The 22,558-nt window shown below is 37.0% G+C and overlaps 1 protein-coding gene across 2 annotated transcripts in view; it reads right to left on the bottom strand.

Annotated features, from left to right (window-relative positions):
* WWOX (WW domain containing oxidoreductase) overlaps positions 1-22,558 on the bottom strand; it is a 474,933-nt gene that overhangs the window by 345,799 nt on the left and 106,576 nt on the right. Inside the window, exons 8-9 of one of the 2 annotated variants that reach the window (XM_086848248.1) lie at positions 19,562-19,826; positions 8,294-10,229 (exon numbers count right to left, since the gene is read on the bottom strand). In XM_086848248.1, coding sequence (XP_086704374.1) covers positions 10,161-10,229; positions 19,562-19,826 — 334 coding nt within the window. In that variant the 3' untranslated portion in view covers positions 8,294-10,160. Of the gene's footprint in view, positions 1-8,293; positions 10,230-19,561; positions 19,827-22,558 lie in introns of those variants that run through there. The other variant, XM_023934551.2, reaches the window with a different exon arrangement.

Here is a 22,558-nt window from a genome sequence, read left to right as displayed (position 1 = left end):
GCTCTGGGTACTTCAGATCTTCAGAGCCAAAAGAGAGCTACACTGCCTGAATCCTCTGTGATTTGCTGACCCTCCTGCTCTTAAGAGGTCCCCTTAGGTCCCCTGTTGCTAGACATAATAGGCACAAGGAGGTAGAGCTCATAACAAGACAGCTCAAGTGATTTTGGAGAGATATTACTGCCTGTATTCTCCTCTTTTTCACATAGTTCCCAGCCAAACATTGAATTTGTTAATATAATATTTTATATAGTACATTGATCTCCAGAATGGGCTTGGATGACTTCTGGAAAACACATAATAGAATTTGGGATCATAATGAGAGGCATTATATCCAAAAAGAAACGTGGGAATCATTGCTATGAGGTATTTATTATCTGACATATATAACCATTACATAATTATTCTTGAAACAGCCTAATTTTTTCTGATGTCACCTTCTTTGGAAGATGGTTTGCATCCTCCTTTTAATTCACGTTGTACATTGCCACTCTAGTGGCCTCTCTGTATGTTCAAGGCAGGAAAGCAGGTCTGGGGTGGTTAATAAAGTAAGTGAAGCGTGCAAATACACAAACCCTGGAGCCAAGCTCTGCTCTCATGCATGTCAAGATTCATAGCACTGATGAGGGAACCAAGTTTGGCACCTTTTGCTCACAAGCACTGAACACAAAATTCCAGGGGATTAAGCTCTCCATGACCTGGGTGTCTGTTGTCTCCTGGTGCAAGAAGAGTCAAATCTCCACAGTGCAGAGCAACCCCATTTCCCACACTGTACCACCCCTTGCTGTTTCCTAATGCAAAATAAAGGCAAAAATGACTGCAGTAACAAGCTTGGAATTTAGCCACATTCATTCTTTCATCATTTTGCTTTCTTGTCCCTTTCTCTCTCCTTTGTTTTGGCTTCTTTCTGCTTTTGGGGCATCTTGGCCCCTCAAGTGCCCATAGTGCAAACGTGCACTGCAACCCAAGCAGCATCTGCCACATGCATCATAAATACAAACATTTCCATAGTCCTCACATTAACTACTCAATCTAATAGGCAGGATTAGACATGACATCAATTTTACCAGCTGATTTGCTGCTTTCTTTATCCTGGCTTACTTTTCTGTCACCTCCTGTAAAAGAATTGAGATGTTTCTGCAAGGGTACCAGCAGCAATACTGTGTTATATTTTCAAAGGCCACCTCGTGCTGTTGTGTGCTACACAGATGTAAGAATTATTAACAACGAGCTGAGCCCCACAATGTCATGTGATCCAAATGAAAACCCTCAAGGACATTTATTTCCTCCATTTCAGTGGGTAATTGAGCCTCTAAACCACCCACAAAGACTATACTTGTAAAAATACTTAACCATTTGTGCCACAAAAATAGTTACGCTGCAAAAAATGTTCTGAATCTATGAATATGAAAACTAGTAACAGTCTACAAAATGGAACTGTTGTATACTGAATTGCCAACTCCAAAATGTGGTTGCCCACATTAAAACGAAGTAAAAGAAAATTAGAAGCCAATCATTAAATAATATTAGGAACAGTCTCAAAATTAACACGGTGTGGCTTTTAGATTCACGCAGCATCAATGACATCCCTTCCAGTGCCTCGTGCCTCATCCTCACACTGGACATAAGATTCCTAATAGGTGTATCATAGCTGAAAGTCAGTAAAAATAAGTCTAGCCTAGAATAGCTTTGCTGCTCTGTCCCTAGCTATGAATGGAAGCAAAGGGAAACAAGTGTAGCTTTAGTTTTCCTTTTGAAGACAATCTCCTTTAAAGCTGATGTAAGGTTAGGCATTTACACAAATCACACAATGCACATTTCTCATTAAAAAACTCTGGAAACTCAGCTATCACATTGAAAGGGGTTGCTGAGTTTTTTAAGTACGTAAAAATGTCTTGCAAACATCTTCTGCAGACTGTAAATCAGAATCTTTTGATCCTCAGTAAGAGCCAAGCAGATTGCCTGAGAATTGCACAAAGAGCCCTGGCAGAAATACTCAGAATGGGAAGGGTGAGTATCATAAAATTTCCATAGCAAGGACTGTCCAACACCCCCAGAGCAACAAATATCAGAGCTGCACTATAAACCCATATCAGAAATTGCTAAACTTATTGTAAAAAAGTTACAGACAAGTGAGGAGCAAACCAAAAATAAATACGTATCTCAATTATCTCAGAAGATGGAGTGCACCTCATGAAACCATGATAATTCCCTTTTCATCTAAAAGTAACACGAAGTGATTCTCACAGAACCATGAGAAAAAGATGAAGTAGGGAGGGGGAAGGCCAAGGCAGACCTAACCCTCAAGTGCATTTTTTAAACCTCAAAATACTGTGGAAAGGACACACTACTCACCCAGAGAAGTTATTCAGCGTGGCTTTCCCAATCTATCATTTGTCTCCACAGATTTGTGATCTTTAATGTCATTATTAATACAGGCATTAACATAATCCAAATACATCAAGTCATCAGGTATTGGTGAGAAAAGCACAGACACTTGGAAACAGAATGAGAGCAGAAAGTCTCTAAATTAACATTCCCAACAACACAAGAAGCATTGCTTTATTTTAGACTCAATAAAACTTGAATATGCTTTTGGGTTTTGGTTGGTTTTTTTTGTTTGTTTCCTAAAATAGCTCGCATACACAAGACAACATCCCGATCAACTGATTAACAAATACAGACTGAGAACTCACATTACCACACTTCTGTGAAAAACTAAGAGTTTCAGTTTAGCTATGTCTACTTCAAGCTTTTATCAGCACTAATTTCAATGAAAAAAATGGTCGTAAAATTCTGAACAGAGGGAAAACAGGCCTTAATTAAGCAAAGTGTTATCTCTTCCTATTATAATGAAAGCAAAGTTACAGTTATATTTTCACCAAGATTTTTTCCCACTTAATGAAGACATTATCCATGAGTTTTCAAAGTCACTTTACAAAAGAGCATTCAAGAGACATTAAAGTCAGCTTAAACTAAAAAGTCTTTTTGAAGTCAATAAACAATAAAAAGAACAATGAAAAGACAGCCTTTGATCTCTTCTTACTCTAAAGTCTTTAATTTCTGTTTTAATCTACTAGATGCATTAAGTCTTGTTTTCAAACATTTTTCATCTGCAAAGTACAGCAAGCTTGCCTTGATTTTTTTATTCATATATATTCTTACTGTATTAATGTACACTTCTCATTACTAGGGATGGATGTCATCAGGAAGCTCTCCCACCAAATGAAACAGAAAAAAGTTTAAAAACTATTTTTCACTCTCTTCTCTTTTAAAATTTCTTTTAAAAGAAAGAAAAAATGCAAAAGGAAACGGGAAATAGCACAATCAGCTTTGAAATTTCTGAGATCAAAGGCTATAATGCACATAGATTTTTTCAAAGGATAAATTATTAATAACATGGGTGAACACATACTGGTCAATAACATGGTCAAAGAATGGTAAGTTAAGAGCATCTCTCTGCAACCAATTACAGTTTATCTGACTTAATAGTTTGCAAGAAATTCCAATCTATTCACTGGATTTTTAACATAGCTTTAAACCCCCCTTTTAGCCAAGCTTCAAAACCTGGACAAGCTCTTGACCTGGTTGAGCAGCTCAGAATTTCCTCAGCAGGACAGGCCATGGATGTAAACAGGAAAATTAAACATTGCAATGAATGAAATTGTGTGGAAAGTAGAGGCAGAAAGTCACTAATTACCATTTTGCCACCATTCTTCCAGGTCCCAAGTATAACCCCAGCTAGAAGGGTAAAAACTCTCTCCATACCTGTTCACCCCTGACACACATATATCAGTCTCCCCAATTTCTCCTGGATAAATAATACCTTTCTGATATTTCTACCCCTTCAGAAACACAGGATCCTTCATGGGGTGAAGCAGAAAGAACCACCACATCCTCCCTTTCAGCCCCAGATTCCTGGTGAATCCTGGGCCTCTCCTGGCCCAGACAAAAACACCACTCCTTGTTTGGTATTGAGTCACCCATTCTACCTTCAAAATATTTCTTTCACATATCTCCACTTCCATTTGTTGCTAAAGGTGAGAGTTTCTGCTGCTGATTTTTGTAAGAACAGCTATAAAATAATTTATTTCACAGAGCCCACTGAATATCTGACAAATGTGAGATCTAGGAGCTCATTTCTAGCATGGGATAATTGGGAACACCAAACCACTGGGCTCTGAATTTTGCCAATATAAGAATTGCATAATTTTTCAGACAATACATTTAATTTTGATTCAAAAAAGCCCCTAAATTCAGATCTTCTCTAGGAAAGAAAACAACCATGCAGAAATTTAAGTAATGTCTTTTTCTTACATCAAGTTAAGCAAAAAGACTAAAATTTTCACTTTGCTCATGGCAGATATACTTAATAAAAAGAATCAGACTGAGAGCACTTTACTACATTCAGACTAGCCTTTTATTGATTTGGATGTGCTATGAACCACATTATCTAATCTACAATAAGCCATTTACCAAGTGCAATGATCTATGGGCTAAAAGGCTTGGATTTTTAGCTCCATTGTAGACTTTTTGATGAAATGGTAGATCAGCAGAGAATAATACTATAATAAGATTGTGAGGGACAGAAGTGTCAATATTAGGAAATTAGAAAGTTTGGCTTAGTGTTTTAAATCCTCTTGCTGTTCATTTAAAAGCCCAATACCTCTTTTTCTAGACTAATTGTGTCTGTATATTTAACAGGGGTCCTAGATGACATCCCACGGGGTGTCAAGTTCACAGGGGTTCAAGGGCTCGTGCAACTGAAAAAAATTTTAATTTTCAAATATAAAATCATCCATCTGAGCACAATGACAACTATTTGGTGATACATGTGCTGTAATTATATAAGGAGACAAGTTATCATGGTACTGTCTCCTTGCTGTTGCTGTTTGCCAAGATCCACCTTTTATCCACTGCACAAGAGATTTTTGCAGTTTCTCTTAAAACAGATGCGATGCATTTTGGGCCAGAAGCTTTTCTTTACTTTTTCTTTTAAAGCTTTTGTTTTGTGTGCACAGAGCCTGGAACACAAGGCTGAGATCCCAATTAGGATTGTGACCTACACATAAACAAAGTGGGCTAACTCCCACAGTGTCATCTCTGCCTACCCTTTATATCCCAGCTTTGACCACTTTTCTACATGGGAATTCTCCAGTTGCCACCAAGAAATGCCACAGAAATCTCAAAAGCATTCATTTATTTACTGTTCTGTGTCTAGCTGGGACAGAACCACACATATGAGATCTGCTTCATTATTTTGCAATATTACTTTTGAATTATTTGATTGATCTCCCTGACCATGTAGAAAACCATACCATAATTTCCTTCTCAAATTACCAAGCAACCCATGCAAAGACAAATTCTTTCTGAAAATGGTTGCCCTTGGCTAACTTGGACTCAGAGGTTTTTGAAAAAACAATGCTACAAAGCAGATTTGCAACACCACAGGCATCACCAGAATAGCATCTCAGGTTAGCAAAGAAAAACAAAACAAAAACTCAGTGGCCTTTGGTTGACAGAAATAAAATGCATTATTTAGTGCTAATTAAGTGAAAGCCAAAGCATTTTTATGATATTATTTTATCCATAGCTACATGGCAAATTTTAGTGCATCGCTCCTGAGTAAGACTGACAGGTTACATGCCGAAGTAAATGTACTGAAGACATTAATGTCACTTTAAAGCAGCTCAAGTTTTGATGTTCTCATATTTTTGTTGTACTGCAGCGATTAGGGTGCATCGCCTCATTTTTCAAGAACGGAAAAAATGAGCTTTGCTAGATCAGACTACCACGGAACTCCACAGCACCTGGCACGAGGTCTAGCGCCAGCCAGCTTGTATTGAGATGTTACTGCACCTTTGCAGATGTAATCACCAATTATGACTCTATTAGTCCTCCCTGGCAGTTCAGCTGGGCGAGGGGGGCTCGCAGCCGGACCTCTGATCCTGGCTTTCCGCTCCAGCGAGTGCTCGGCACAGCTGCTGTCATCTCCAGACAGTGAGGGCTGAGGCATTGCCTTTCCCAGATAACTACACCTGACCTTACAACAATTTACTAAGGAAATACCTGCCTAATGGCACGGCGAGTGCAGGTTCTTCCACGCTCACAACGGCGCTGCAAATTAGAGACAACAGGATAAATCTATGACCAGCTCGCCAGACACTTCATTAAATCACTGTTCCCTTGCCTTGTAGAGCACTAATAGAATCACAGCCCTCGTTAGCTACTGAATAAAAGATCAATCACATTCTTTGAGAGCTCTTGCTACCAGCTTCCAGAGGAAACAAGGAAAAAAAAAGAGACATATTTAGGATCATCAGTACGATTCTGAATGGCCTCACTGCAAGTTGGTTAAATTACCTTTTCCACAACTGACTCTGGCTGTAATACTCTGAGGAACTTGTTAAGTCTGCTTTCAAAAGCTGCTATCTAATATATGACTACCAGGCCCTGGTCAAAAGTTCATAATGTGCATATGTAAAAAGGTACTAAATTGCCTGAGGGCTAAAACCAGAGGAGTTTAATTGCAGCAAAATGCTGAAAATGGTCTGTTGAGGGTCTTTCTACTGGGATACTGCTGGCACTAGCTGATTGAAGTACAGCACATAAAAGCCTTACAACAATATTTCCTTAAATGCAGCTGAAACTGAGAGCACTTGCTAGTGCATATATGGTGTGCCAAGAGGCAAAAAGAAATAAAAAAAAAAGAACCTACTCTAAAACAAACAAAGATTTAAGGATTGATATAATTCATAATTCAAAACTATGTGGATAAAAGGAAGAATTAAACAACAATCAGTATCTGTCAGTATAAATCACGTTATAGGCTCCACATTATGGTGGGAAATGTAAGTACATATGTAAATATATTTTAATTGGCTTCCATTAAGATTCACTGCAATAAAAAACTGGGAAACAGCCTCCATCAATCTATTCATGACCACACTTGGAAATTTTAGAAACAGTCACCTGTGAGACTGAAGATTCCCTCTGAAATCCAATGCCTTGTTTATAGTAATTTGAGAAAAAATTCTCTAGTTATTGACAGAGAAAAGGAGAGGGGAGGAAGAAAGGAAAATAAGGAAAAAATAAAAAAAATATCTGAATCCATTCAAAACATACTTTTTTCTGTTAAAAAAGAAAAATAAATATAAATATTTAGGAATTATGATCATCTGAAAAATCAGAAGAAACAACAACTTCTTCACTTAATTCTATACATTTGATTACCTCAAATAAAATTATTTTTCCAACAGCATTATTTCAACTGTTTGCACAGTGAGCACAAGCAGAGTATTTTTCCTTCTGTGTGAGCATTTATGAACATGTTGCCTGAGAATTTGGATTTTAGCCATTAACTACCATCAGAAAAAAAAAACAAACAAGTGACTATCTTAAAATTTTGCTTTTGTTGTAGAAAACTCCATGATTTACTCCTCAATATTTTTGTTATCTCCGGCAAAACTTACAGTTACAAGCATTAAAATGGTCATTGTGAAAAATTTCTCAACTCTTTATAAATTTTATTTTTACCTTTTGAAAACAACATTTACGCGTGGTTAAGGCAGCACTGTGCAGGAAATGCCATCAGGTCAGTGTAACAGTCCCTCTGCAGAGATTTCAGTAGGAATGTTATCTGCAGCCCAAATTTTCTTCATCTACAGCCCATGTCGTCTCTGGGCATGTCATGACTGAGAAAATTAATCCACAGCTTTTCATAAAGGTTTTAGTTTAAATGCCTATAAAATGTTCTAAAGTAGCTCACCTGATATTCTTAAGGGCAACATAAAATGGTCCAGGCAATTTTTTGTTTGCATTTGAATGAATATTGTGTAGTAGGAAAACTAGCCTTTAGCCAGGCATTACTGGTAAAGTGAGCACACCACAGATAGCCCTGACTCTGCCATTTTCAGTTGACATCAGTTAACAAACACAGCAAAATCACAGTTCTGGACAGAAACCAGAGAAAAGGGAGCAATATCAGCAAAGTATGAGAATCAGCAAAGACTTCAAATCAGCTCAAGAGACCTCCACTTTCAGTCCTGCAAAACCCATATACCAATATTCTTCAGTGGCTTTACTGACTGTCTCCATGGGAAGGCAAAATCACATCTGTCTTCTGATACAACAGTTATCAGCCAAGCTTCATTTTACAGCATAAAAAATGCCCAGTCCACCAGAAAGTCTCAAAAGTAAATCATGCCAAGGAAAATTGGTAATTCCTTTACCTCACCTACACAGAGAAAGTCAGAAGTTGATACACGTTATGAAAATGACACACCAAACAAATGAAGAAGATAAAACAAGATTCCATTTGTTTACTGATGACATTCAGTGCTGACATGCAGTAAGTCATTCAAATAACTTCAGAATATTTGCTTGGGAAGGGCTCACAAATATCTCCCAAAGCATTAAGGCACAACAGACTACAAGCATCTCAGTAGAGATGTTTGAAGCAAATAGACTGACTTCATTCCACATCTAAGTCTCCATTTCAGGTCTGGACAGCCTTTTTTTTACAGCTTCTGAGCACTACAACATCATTAATTCATGGATGTATCTGCCAGCAGAAGGGAACAGTGAACAGAAGCAGGAGAGAAAGATTGTTTTTCTTGTGATGCTAGTGAGCAGGAATGAGCACAATTTGGCCCAGTAACATTTCATTACCAACCATAAACATTATTTTAGAGGAATAGAGAGTAGTTAGACTGCATTTACAGGAATCTTTGCTGTGGACAGCGACAAAACTTCCAGATGAGTGTTCTGTCCCTTCCTAACAGCAGAAAAAGCCTCGAGCAGTGTTCAGCTTTGCTGGTGAGTAGACATGCAGAGTATTTGATTTTCCAAGACAAGAAATGGTCTGGATTGTATTCCAAAGAGCCTAATTGACTTTAACTGAAGACCATTTAAAACATCACATTACTGACTATGGAATAAGCACATATGTAATTCAATAATGATAAATTTCACCTCATCACCAAAAGTAAGCTCAGCTGTTGTTTCGATAAAAAGACATTCTATATGAAAACATTTCCTTTAGAAACATAAAGCCAAAAAGAAGACAATAAATATATATCACAGCTGACAGCTTTGTTGATACTTTCCACCATAATTCCTTTTAAAGTTGAAAATTCACATACATTTCTCATCAAGGGAATGGAAGAAGTCAACACATCATTCTTTCTCACAAAATCACCACTTTTTGTGTAAAACCTAAGAGAGAAGTTCACTTTGAACATAATAGTTCATCAAATTCCAACAATGTACTTCATTCAGCTCAGGTAACACCTTGCTCCTTGGCAGAACTAGTTAAATTACTTCTGTTTACTCATGATATCTTGACAAGCAAAAATAAATTTATTTCCCAGAAAACCCTTATTTTAGTGTTATTACACATGAAGAAAATAATATTAATTTTTTACATTTATGCCATGATATTTCAAGCAGAATGGTCACTAGTGATCCACAAGAGGAAACAGGAAAGGACTTTTCAGATGCCCACCTTGCTGATATTTGGGACCTTTGCCTTGGAAACCTGCAATGAGGAAATTCCTCTCCTACAGAGGCAGGACACTGCTCTGCCATGGGAAGCCTGACTGTCAACAGTATCATTTTGCAGCTCATGCCACTGCTCCATAATTAATACTGCTAGATAACCACACTATTTGGGATGGGATGAGCTACTTGACATGAGTAGACAATCAGATTCTAAATGACACTGTTACAAATTCATTATCATAAAAAATTGCCAATGTGGTTGTTTTACTTGAAGTGCTAAATTAGTTTTCTTGTACTGGTAGTATTCATCATAATGCAAGTTTGACAGTTCAGGACAACAATTTAATAGTAATGCTGTTCAGTGAAAAGAAATTGTGTTTCCAATTTTCTCACAAAATGAAAAAACCCTAATTGCATTCATTAATAGATTACAGGGAGAGACAAGGTAATCCTAAGAAAAATACCTACATTCAAGACTGTTGAACTTAAGTGAAAAATTTAATCCTGGTATTTCCAAGTATTCTTATGCTCTAGCTTGTTAAATTGTTCTTCAATATTTTTTTGCATAACAGCAGGCACAGCATTCAAAGAAAAATCAGTGCTAATGTGCCAGTTCAGCACAAGGTTTTTCAAACTTATTCCTTTCCCATGAAGTCTGGTGCTCAACACTTGGGCAAATGCTTCCATAACCAGTTAGGAGTCTCATCAGTTATTTGTATGTGCACATCCATCTATGAGAAAGTAAAGAAATGAGAAATGGCGTGACCAAACATTAAAAATAAGCCCACATTAAGTTTCAGCTCTTATGGCTGCTCAACTCCATTTTTGGAAAAAAGGCTTCCATTTTTGGCAATATCAGCCCTTAAGAAAGTACTGCTGGAAGAGATGGAAATCTACAGCACTGACAAATCAATCTTGCATGTTTGTGACAAGTAGATCTTGTTTTTCAAGACAAACAATTCTCTCTATATATCAAAAAATACTTTATTTAAGATGCATCATCTAACATTGCTATCTTTATCTTATTTCAAGATGATGTTTCTGCAATTAATAAAATACCTCAACTACCTTCTATAGATTTTTTTGGCATCCAATGAAGACTGTGCTATATCCATACTGATATTTAATAACTGCAAAAACATGTTGTCACTAAAATAATGGATGGAATTTGACTACATTGTTTATTTTTACTGACATCTTCCTTCCAAAAATATGGTTGATGCTACTACACTAACAACTTCCTAGAAACAGCAGAATAAAAAGGTTGGAAAACTCAAATGACTCAAATATTTTAAGTCTCAAAAGAAAATTTAAAAGCTAAAGTTAATTCAGAAATCCTCTAATTACAAATCCTCATACAGATTATTGTAAAACTATTAAGTATTGTATAATTTGTGGTGCATTTTTAAATTGAATTAAGCACAATGGGTTGGTTCATTATTTATATCTACTGGATATTATTTATTATATCTGCTTTCTGCCTGAAAAGAATGAGTGCAAACCTGCTACTGTATCACAAGGAAATCATACAAACCATCCCAGCAAGCTCCTCCACATTTTCCTCAGGAGGGAGGAAAAAAAGCCTATATATTCCAAACTTTGGAATAGACAACTATGTCCAATAGACAAGAACTAGAAACCCTATTAGCATCACAGTGGGATACCTCCCAAAAGTCTAGAAATATTCATATTTCTGTATATACATGTATATTTTCAATAGCTTTCCTGGAAGGAAGTTTTTAGGAATGTTAATTCAGTTATGCAGTTATGTCCAGGGAATGCCAACACGATGATAAATGACATGTCACACCATAAAAAAACAAACAGATTATTTTTTTTTTCAGGAAAACAGACTCTTATTGTGTTCATCTCTTCAGGAATATGAACTATATTAAAGACTCAAGTATCTTTTCCATCTCTGTAGATGGATAGATACGTAGGTACATACACACACATATACATATATATATATATACACACATGTAAAAATAGTAAGAATATTGAAAAAAACATTATGTAGCACTCTGCATTTGATATACCTTATTATTTTTGGATCTTGCAAATATACTTTTTTAATGACTTTTCTCTAAAAGAAGGGTCTTTCTAGCTCATATTACTTGGAAGCTGGTGCTGTTTACTCTTCCATCTTTTTTGTAAAGTCAGAAGAGATTTCCCTGAGAACTTCAAATAAATAAGATATCCAGCTGCACAAACACTATACATTCTGTTCGATTACTTTGGCTTCCTAAGGAATATTTGACTTTCTCTGCATGTAAATGATTAAAGAGAATTCATCATCTGAAACTGATTGGTGAACTGTTTAAAGTGGTATGGCACCTCTTCAAAGATGATAGAGTGAGAAATGAAAAGACCATGGTACAATAAAGCATCTCAGATATCCAAGGAGTTCTAGGGAAATAAAATAACTAAGCACTGCATCCCCCAATTAAGAAATAGTATTTAAATGATAGCTCCATAACATATTACCTACACAACATTCTTTTAAAAAAAGAAATCATATTTCATCTATTCTACCCAGAGCCAACAAAAACTTGGGGTTTCCTGAACATCTGTCCATTCATAAATAGAAACTTGAAAAAAAAATGTGAGGAAAGATAAACCATGCTCTAGAATCCACAAAATTTATATTGCTCTGTGAGTTATGATCACAAAATGACATGGACTAACAACATTCAATTATGTAATTTCATTACTTTTACTGTTCACCATTTTAATTTTGCACTCAGGATTTTAACTTCTAAGGGTCAAAGAAAAAAAACAAACTAACCTTTGTCCAAAAGTATTTCTTTTGCTGAACTTCAGATGTTTAGATCATTATGCCCAACTTCTCTGGGCAACCCACCCTCACAGGGAAACAAACCTGCCTTTTATCAGCTTGAAGCCACTCGCCCTTGTCCTGTTACTCCATGCCCTTGTAAAAAAGTCCCTCTCCAGCTCCCTTGGAGCTCCCTTAGGTACTGCAAGTACCAAAGCCTCCTCTTCCTCAGGATGAACAACCCCCAAAAAAGACTTTTTAGGGACTATTTTTCTATAAAAAGTGATTAAAAACCAATTGCTAGTTAAAAACTCAAACTTTATCACTGAATATTTGAGATTATCTTTCTAAAATGCAACAGTTCACTGGATCATTATGCAAGAACCACAGCACGTTGACTTTGCTTTGCTTACAGTTACCTTGTTCATAAAAATTTTATCTCCATTACTCTCCAGTTACTAAAGAAAATGAATAATCCTGTGCTTTATGTGCTAGCTGGCTAACTAAGAAGGTCTGGATTGTGCTTTTATTTACAACAAAATGTGTAAGTGACCTTGCTCAGGCTCACAAATGAGAAATTCTGAGGTCACAGGGAGGGTTGAGCTGGCACACAGAGGGCTCTGGAGCTCAACAAAGTAAAAATCAATGGGGAACTTTGGGCTCACTCACAGCTGCTCTTCAGCATCACACAGTAATATCAAGCACCAATTTTCACTGCTCACTAGGTCACAAAGATTAGGCAGAAAGTACAAGATTATTCTATGAAAATCCTTTTGTTTACCAGACCTTCTTAAAATTATTAATATAATAATATCTAGCATAATCTGACAGCTGATTAAGAGTGGCAAAGATAAAATTAATACCCAGTTCGTAGATATGTTAAGATGCAGTCCAGAAAATATCAAAAAATTGGTTCAGACCATTGCTGCCACTTTCCCAAGTTAAGACATATGTTTGCATTAGCACTAAATAAATGCATGAAATATAGATGCAATCTGTTTCAGCTTTTAAAAAAATCATCAAGACTTAATTTCAAACTAGATTATTCCCAGCAAAAGTTACTGTTGATAGCTAGTCAGAAAAAGCATATGAACATGCATGTTTATAGTTTTCAGGTTCTACAACTCAAGTATGTGATGCACATACAAAGTTCCTCCCTGTATTTTCCCTTACTTTCTCCTTCCCAATTATTTTTAACAAAGCTCTATGATAAATTCTTTTGCTGTTTTCTTAGCAATGCTTGTCAAAAAATATTAGATTTATGTGAACTACATGAAAAAAATTTCTGTGTGTGGCCACAAAACCCAAAGTGTCACAAATCTGTAGAGAACCAGAGTTTTAACATGGACTTTATGCAGCAAAGGAGCACACACCCATTTTAAAGAGAGAAGGCCTTACTTCTAATCAGTCAGAAGGAAGGGAGGCCAAGAGGTTGTACATATAAATCTGGAAGATTTTCTGATGCTGTCACTAGCTATTTTCTTCCCTGACAAAAGAGAAGAAAACCATGCACTGTGAAAACACATTCCCACAAAGAGAACCTTTCTTTTTCCACAAAATTCCACATTTTTTTGGAAAAACTGACATCAAAAAAGGTAATATCTGTACAAAAATATGTATAATAAATGTGAAAATTAAAAGAGACCCAGAACTACAGAATTCCACTGCCTAATACTTAAAAAAATATCTTTTTTTACCACCTTGTCAAACACTTCTAATTTTAGCCATCATTATCCATGGAGAATCAAAGCCTTCGTTATTTTCAGTTGTTGTGATAGTTGATCAATTTTTGATCAACTCAAAAAGCAAAGAACACAACTCATGATGTTTCAGTATGAAAAAGATCTCAAGAACACCACCAATAAGGATGAGGCAAATTTATAATACTGAGTATAGTGATGACATAAAAAACCCAAAGGTAAATGGACAAAAAAAACCCCAAAACTGAGCATCCTGTTCCACTGTTTCTTTCAGAGTGTGCCATTCCTTTCACCCAAGCACCTCAACACTCATAATATAACAGAAATTTCCTTCCTTATGGTTTCTCAAATACATTCTGAGCAGATCAATGCTGCACAGCACCTCAGAGATTCCACAGCACTCCAGGTGCCCTTTAGCTCCATAAGTGATGGTGAGTAAAAGAGAAGAAATAGCAATAAGAAAGGGCTTCTTCAGTCTGAAAATATAAGGAAATCTTCTTTTTAGTTTAAAATTTTAATTCAATTTCATGTAATATGAAACAACAAGGGCCAAATATTTCCCTGCCTTGCAGCCCACACACTTGGCAAAGCATTCTGAAATTCTGCAAGGATCTGGCAGGGAGAGGAAGAAATTCCTAATTTCCTCCACGAAATTACAGGACAAAAACAGAGCTGCTCCACAAACAGCTATGGGGCCGTGCTGGACACAGGGAATTCCATGGCCATTGCTCCCCTTGAGCACTGTTGTGGTCACCGAGATCCTGACCTGTTCCCTTTGGCACAGGGATGGGTTTCCATAGAGACTTTCCATTCCTCTGGTGTAGGTTATAGGGGACAAATTTAATTTGCCCTAATATTTCATGCTACATTTATTTTAGCAGCAAGTTAAAATATGTATCAGTTAAATGTAAGTTTGATAATAAACTACCTTATATTACATTTTATTGCTGGATAGGACCCACAAAATGATCAACAACTACTTTGGAGACATCTCTTTTCCATCCTGTTATAACAAATCAAAATGTTCTTCCACACAAGCCTTCTTTCCTTTTAACCAATTCAGTCAACTTTAAACAGGAGTTTTGTGCAAGAAAGCACATGCTGTCAGGGTTCAATAAAACAATTGTCCCTCCATGGTACTGGAGGTAAGGTCCACAAACCTGCATGTTAAAAAAGAGGAGCTGTGGATTAGCATCACTTCAACATCTACACTTCAGGCATTAATCCATAAAGCAGGAGAACTGCCCATGTGATTTATTCACTCTCTACAACTGCTAATATCCAGTGGGTGGCTCCTTCCCTTTCACTCTCACATCCTCTTTCACTTCCTGCCCAGAACTCAACCTGAGAAAAGAAACTGTCATCTTGATCAAACCGGAACTGTGAGGCTCTTTCCAAAAAGAGATGCCTCTTGCTTTTCAAGAAACCCCAGAGCATTTTCAGGAATGTCTTAAGGAAGGAAACAGAGGCCAAATTCTGTGCTGGAATGCGCTCATACCCACCCTGCCCAGGGCTGCTCTGGGGGCTGAACAGGCACAGCTGAGGGCAGAATTTGGCCTGAGCTGTGAATTCAGAACTGGAAGCCAACATCAACTCAACACAGCCCACACAGATCTTTGGACAGCAAAAAATGTTTGCTTGGAGAGGGAATTCTATCCCCAGCTCTAAGGGTAATTCCAGCTTCTTCAGCAAAGAAAGGGGAGAAAGCAAAGAGGTGATGAGGCTACAAGGCCTCTTTTGGGCTTCTATCAAAAGCAAACAGATGTGATCATTAGGTTGCAGTCACTCCTGTAGATGCAGATTGATTTCTTGCCAGAATAACATTTCTGAGTTGATGTTAGGTGTGCAGGGAAATCATGACTTGAAATTTAAATTTAGACACTTCCAACTTATGGCAAAAGCAAACCCAGTGAAGCCATTGTAGGCACTGGGGTTTCCTCCTGCCTGTATGAACACAGCAATACAGGGCTACTGCCTTAAACACCCCTGGAAAAATATCCCAGTGACAAGAATCTATGGGTTTATATAAAAATTAGTCATGCAGAAGAATTTGAGGCCCTTCCAATTCTCAACAGGAATACTTTAAATACAAAATCTAGTTCTGGAAAGTTACTATCTTTGGGGAAGGAGGGAGAAATCATAGAGCACTTCAGGCATCAGTCCCTTACACAGTGAAAAATTAAGGGCAGAATTGTCCTACTACTTCTAACTGCCTTTTAAGGGTGACAAGTTGAGCTTTTATAAATGTAATTTATATCTCAGCAACAGAACCAATGTTTTACTCCCAACCATTAAAAGGGGGTAACACATCTGCTAAAACTCCAACACAATGGCTGGCTTTACACTGCAACAGGAAATGTAACCCAATAGTCTCAGAACTTCCCCAAACCTCAGCCATTTCTTAATGTAAAAGGATTTGAAAATTCAGCTCACTGAAACATCTGTTAAGCTCTTGCTACTCTAACACATGATATTCTTTCTTCTCTGTTACCTGCCAACAAAAATACTTAGGTCTATGTAAGACTATCACAAGTGTGTGATAATGGCACTCTGCTTATAATTTTATATGCCCTTGTACACTGAAAATCACCTGGGGGTGACACCAGATACCACACTCAGTGTAAGCTCAAAACCTACAAAAAATATATAAATATATTTAGTTTCAGTCTTGTGTGTAAATAATGACAAATCAGATGGGTCTGAACAACTAGCATGTACTTAAAACATAAAAAAACAACTCAGTTAAACTTTTCTTGAGTTTGGTTTTAAAGAGAGAGGGAAAGAGAGAAGAGAATAAAAGAGGTAGAAAGAAAAAAACTCAAAACCCTAAAGCCCTAGATGAAACCAGCAAAATATATGCATGGCCTAAACAGTTACTGTCAGAGCTTCTCTTCCAGTTTGCTTTTTACAGTATCCACTTGTTTCAATTGACATTTCATTATAATCTAAGCATCTCCAACTTATGAGTAACTACTCAGTGGTAAGTAAAAAAGTAAAAAATATTTTTGACATTAGTAGAACTACAGTTACTTCAATAATAAAATGGTAATTTATTTGCAACTGTTTCTTTCTACAAAATACTTCTAAATTTCTGTGTAGAAATCCTTGTGGAGTTTAGATTTCAAAAAGAGGTGGGTGGGAAAAAAAGGAGAATCTTCAGTTTCCATTGCTCTACTTCAAACTACTTCCTGGATACCACAATAATACAAAAAAGGCCTTAGAATCAGGTATGTGCAGCTGCAGTTTCTGTCTGTGTGTATATATATATATATGTATGTATGCATGCATCTATGTAGACTCCAGGAGCCCAACAGATCAGGACATTGCAAACAGTTTCAAACTGGCTCCAGGAAGAACTGGCCTCTCCACCACACCACAATGCTGCAGCAGCTACAACTTCAGAGATCAGAACAGGTCCAGGCATTTCTGTGTGGCTCCTTGTCTGGAAAAACCTCCCCTCTCTCCACACAACCTTGTCTCCAATCTCAATTCCAGTGACAGGCCCAGCTCAGCTGAAACTACTTTAAATGCTGCTGCATCATGCTGCATTGTGCAATGCAGACATCCTTGGAAAACTCAGGAACAAGACACCACCTTGGGACTGCAGCTGTAAAGCCTTGAGATCACCCCCAACATTCTGGCCAAAACACTCGTCTAAACTCCAGGGTGAGCTGCCACAGAAACATGGAAAGGAAGCCCAGAAAAAGATCCCAAACAAAGTCTATTCCATGTTGATAACAGCATAATCCCTAAAAAAGAAGCAGCAGCAGCAAATCATTTGCTCCCTACAAGCCTTAAAATAGAAGCTCTTACACTGATGATGATGAGCATTTCAGCTCAGCTTGTTTGCATACCCTGGAAGGGGCATTTTTCTAGTTTTATTGGCCATTGAAACATTGGTGGAGTTCAGGGGAACATAACAATTCATATCAGAATATGAGTTGTAAAACTGATGTTTAACCTCAGCCCATACCCTCCATCATGACATTCAAATAACCTCAGTGAAATACAAACATGAAGGACTTAACAGAAGTGATTTAGGTTGGACCAGAGTGCACTGTTATTCAGTGCTGCTGCTATCTTTGTCCTGTACTTTGTATTCTCTTATATGTAATACACATTAATAGACATCATTTAAAAATCTATCAATTCTTTTAAAGAATTCAAAATTAACATCGGTGTTTTATTTTGTTCCTTAGAGGATAAGATTCCCTGAGCAACAAACTCAAAAGGTTCCCTTTGTGAAAATATGTCAGAGTAAATAAAACTAACAATTCTTAAACATCCACAGACTGGATCCTTTTCACGGGATTTTGATAACATTCACTCACACATTCTCAGGAGAACTTCAAGAATTTGTTTTACAAACAATCCCTAGCACAGCAGAGACATGGTTTTATAGGTCCTGCTCAAAGAAACATGCTGTTGAAAGATATTATTACTTGTCCCAAGGTGCCAGAGCACTCACGTATCAATCTTGTGGACATAAACAGGCTTTGCATATGTACAGACTGCAAGATGCAGGCAGAGGTTGGAGGTGTGAGGGTTCTCCTGACTGACACGTGGTCAACACTGGAGTGTTTACATTTTTGCTCCACAGGTCTTACTGAAGATCCAGTGTTTTTCTTTTATGGACATGTATTTAAACATCCTGTGTTTTCCACACACAGTATCCTAGTATAAGTGAAGATTCTGCAGGATCTTTTCATTTCCCTGATTCATAGAAGCAAACATTCAAAGGAGACTCTTTCTCTCTGCTCCTCTTTTTGGGAAGCCCCTTCTTTGTCAGTGAAAAAGGAATGAAAAACAGTCTATAAGGTTAAAGGAAGCCTGTTTTCAATGAGGAAAATGCCATTCTCTGCCTAAGAACTACTGTGGACTCCTTATAAATAATTGGTTCAGAGATTCAAAGCATAAGAGTAACCCCTCCAAGTGCTGGAGGTGCTGCAAATTCTTACATAATAAAGACTCATAACCTTGGTGATGGAAGAACCGCATAGCCCTTCATTATGTCATGGTTCCAGTCCAAAATCCAATGGAGACAAATGGAAAACACCCATTGTCTTCAGCACTTTGTAAGAATCAAGAAAATTGTTGGGTTGTTGCTTTTTTTTAAATATGAATGAAGGTGCTTTTACCACTGAAAGCACTTTCCCTCAGCCATTAATAATGTCTGCAGTATCTTTTCTAACTAGGGCATCTGTTTACATAAAAAATGCAGTCAACATATTCCACTTAAAAGCCAAAGCAATTTTTTTGATGTTTCACGTATCCTGGGTACAGAAATAACTCTAAACTATCCCACACCTAAGACATAGGATGTGCTTAATCACAGTGAAAATCATATATTCAAACAAGGTCATGCACTCCATCTTAGAAGGTTCCTTAACAGAAGATTGACAAAGTAAATCTTAAGGGGTTGAAGAATCCTCTTCTAGAGCACAGTATTGGAATGATTTTTGCCATTAAAATCAGGGTCATGGTTATAAAAGGCAAGAGGTAGATACATACATCTGGATTTTTACAACTTTTCTGCCCCCATTTGAAAAAATGAAGATGCACAAAATAGTTCAAGGCATTCACTTACCATGGATTTGGTGAAAGGTCGAGCCAAGGTGAACAGCAGAGTGTACACCCACCAGTTACGATGAATGGAGGAATAAATCATATTTCCAGGGTGGACTGAGTTGGATGTCACCCCATGGGGGGAGAGGCGTCGGTTCAGCTCGTTGGAGAACAGGATATTGCAAAGCTTGGAGCGGTTGTAGGCCAACATAGCCCAATATTCCTTCTTAGATGGAGAAAGCAGGCTGAAATCAAGCTTTCCAGAGGAGTCTTTAATTTCTGTAAATCTGAAAAACAGTAAATATGCCTTAGATACCCCAGAGTTAATTTCACTCGCATTAAGAACAACATAAAATGTAGACAAGAGAGTAGATCCTGGCCAGAACCAACATAAAACAACAGCTTATTTAGCAGCTGAAAGCATCTACTGGAAATTGCCTGAGACCCAAGGAACAGTCCCATATAATATGGCAGTAAAATTACTGGATAATTAGAAACAGCAAATAATAAAGAAAAACAACTCAGAAAACACTTTGATGGTTTAAAGACATGGTGGGTAACTTACAAAACACTTTATTTTAAATTTAAAAAAATAAAACCAAACACATTTTGCCATATGTCCATAAAAGCACAATCAGCTTGGAGGAAATAATGAAGGATAGAATACTCTGCATTAAAAGCAGAGCAACCCAGCTCTCTTTTCTTTTCCCCTTCTTCCCATCCCCTGATCATTTCATCCAGTGCTCACACACAGCACACTTGCATTTAAGTGTTCAAGTAACTATGGATGAGTCTCACTGCCTCTTAAGCTTTTTTTTAGATTAAAAATTGATGAATATAAAGGGGTTATAACCTTGGTAACTTGCCATCAATAGTCTTATATGTTTAAAAGATAAATGTAAACAAAGCCAAAATGAGTTCTGGCAGAGTATAATGTTTTTAAGTATACCCATGGCATGGCTGAACACAAATCAAAGTAACTAGTTGACGTTTTTTAATTGAGTCTGACAGAGTCATTAAACACCAGCTGTTTGTTATTAAAAAAAAAAAAAAAAGGAAAGAAACAAAGTAGTGAATGTTCTAAAGACATTTAGATAAAGAATAATAAATTTCCATAAAGCATTTCTCCTCTCGGTTCTTACAATTTCATTTATTAATTTACTGGTATCTGTTAATATTAGAAAATAATACTACATTTAGTTACAGATCTATGTTTCATTCAGAGGAGCTACTAAAAATAAAAAGGATTTAGCAAGCTCTTTTTAATACTCAGTTTTCAGAATCAGCTGGGGAGAACAGGGATAAACATAATTATAGTACACACTAGAAAAATGTTTTAAAATATCTTTACTAATTTTGCATCTCATGCCCAGAAATGAAGAGATCAGCTGGAATTTCTACATTCATTCTGTGAGCAGAATTATAATACGCTCAGAGAAAAGCAATACAATATTTGAACTCAAGAGGAATCCAGGATGTTCTGTGTCTTGCAGAATTAGCCCTTCAATTTCAACAACAAAATTTCTCTTTCATAATTTTCAGTTAGATAAAATACATTTCTGAATTTAACAGGACTATTCTGGGAGGAATTTCCTATATTCATTCCACAAGTAATCACTTATGACACCAAAAATAATCTATAAATAAAACTCTTTGTGTGTTACTGTATAAAGGAAACACGGTGGCATATTTTGAGTCCAGTCCTGCAAGTGTGCTTGTGTGAGTCAATCTCATTGCATTCAGGGGAATAAGGGCTGCACAATCAAATTAACAACACAGAAATAAAGACAGAAGGAAAGTCAACCTACTTATTATTCTGATTTTAATATGACGTGCTTAAAGTACCCAAAAGCTTAATTTAAACAGAATCCATTTGTGCTGAATCCAGAGAAATAACTAGAAATGAAGGAAGAACCAAAGAGGCAAATAAATATTTTGCCTTGGAGCAGTGTGGGATAGCATTTTCTGCAAACATGGGACTTTATTTTTCCCCTAACAGGGGGTCTTGACTCCAGCAAAAAGATCCAGTCAAGGTTTATGGAAGTAATTAGATACCAACACTTTCTGTTTTACGACATGGTTTAAGGCACAGAGTTCTCAAGTAGGTCAGAAAGAACGACTATCTAATAATACCTAACTAACTCCTTACATCAACTTCTTCCCATTAAACAGACTGGGGGTGGGGAAAGCACAGTTATTTACAGTGACCAGTCTAAGTGATAACATAAGCTGCAAGACTTTATTTGGACTCCTTAGAAAAAGGGAAGTTTACTAGTTGTGTTAATTATTTTATTCAAACATAGACTGTTACTTATTTCCTTATGGGCTTCTCTAAACCTTGGCTGATCTCTCTGACTTAACAATGAGCACTTTCAAAATGTTTTCAAAAACACAGATAAAGATGTCCAGAGATGTGAGCCCTGGTTACACACAGTACTTAATGCACTGAAAAACAAAGATGTCATTTAGAATGCTATCAGAGATACAAACTTACAAGGGGGAACAAGCATCTGACAATTCAACATAATCTCCCATTAAATAACAGCTCATTTATACATATCCCATTGTGCCCTCCACATCTGGCAAGTGATTGGAGTTGGCAGATTTATTTCTAGAGCTATCTCGCCTGCCCTGCAGTAGCTGCCCTCACTCCTAACAGGACTCTGCTACTTGCTTTCACAAACCTGGTGTGATTTGCAAAGATAAGGATGTCCAGATTTTGTTACCACCTAATTACTAGACATTTCATGTCTTTTAACAGTGGGGAGGATTATTACTGGCATTTTCTATTGCTTCCTTTCATTTCAGCCATCATAAATTTAAAGTGGTAAAAGTAAATCTATCTGCAGTGTGTCATTTATACCATAAGCCCCTGTGTTTGGAAGTGATAAAGGTTTCAGCCCGACCCTTGGCTGGTCTCTCTCTACCAGGTCCCTGGGGTTACATTTTATGGAAACATGATTAAAAAAAATAAGCTTCATTCTGGGTCACTAAAACATTTCAGAAATATGAAGACAGG

Source organism: Cyanistes caeruleus, chromosome 12, assembly GCF_971803275.1.
Source record: "Cyanistes caeruleus chromosome 12, bCyaCae1.hap1.1, whole genome shotgun sequence".
Lineage (NCBI taxonomy): Eukaryota > Metazoa > Chordata > Aves > Passeriformes > Paridae > Cyanistes > Cyanistes caeruleus.
The sequence above is the reverse complement of the archived record's forward strand: the minus strand, read 5'-3'. Positions and strand labels throughout refer to the sequence as shown.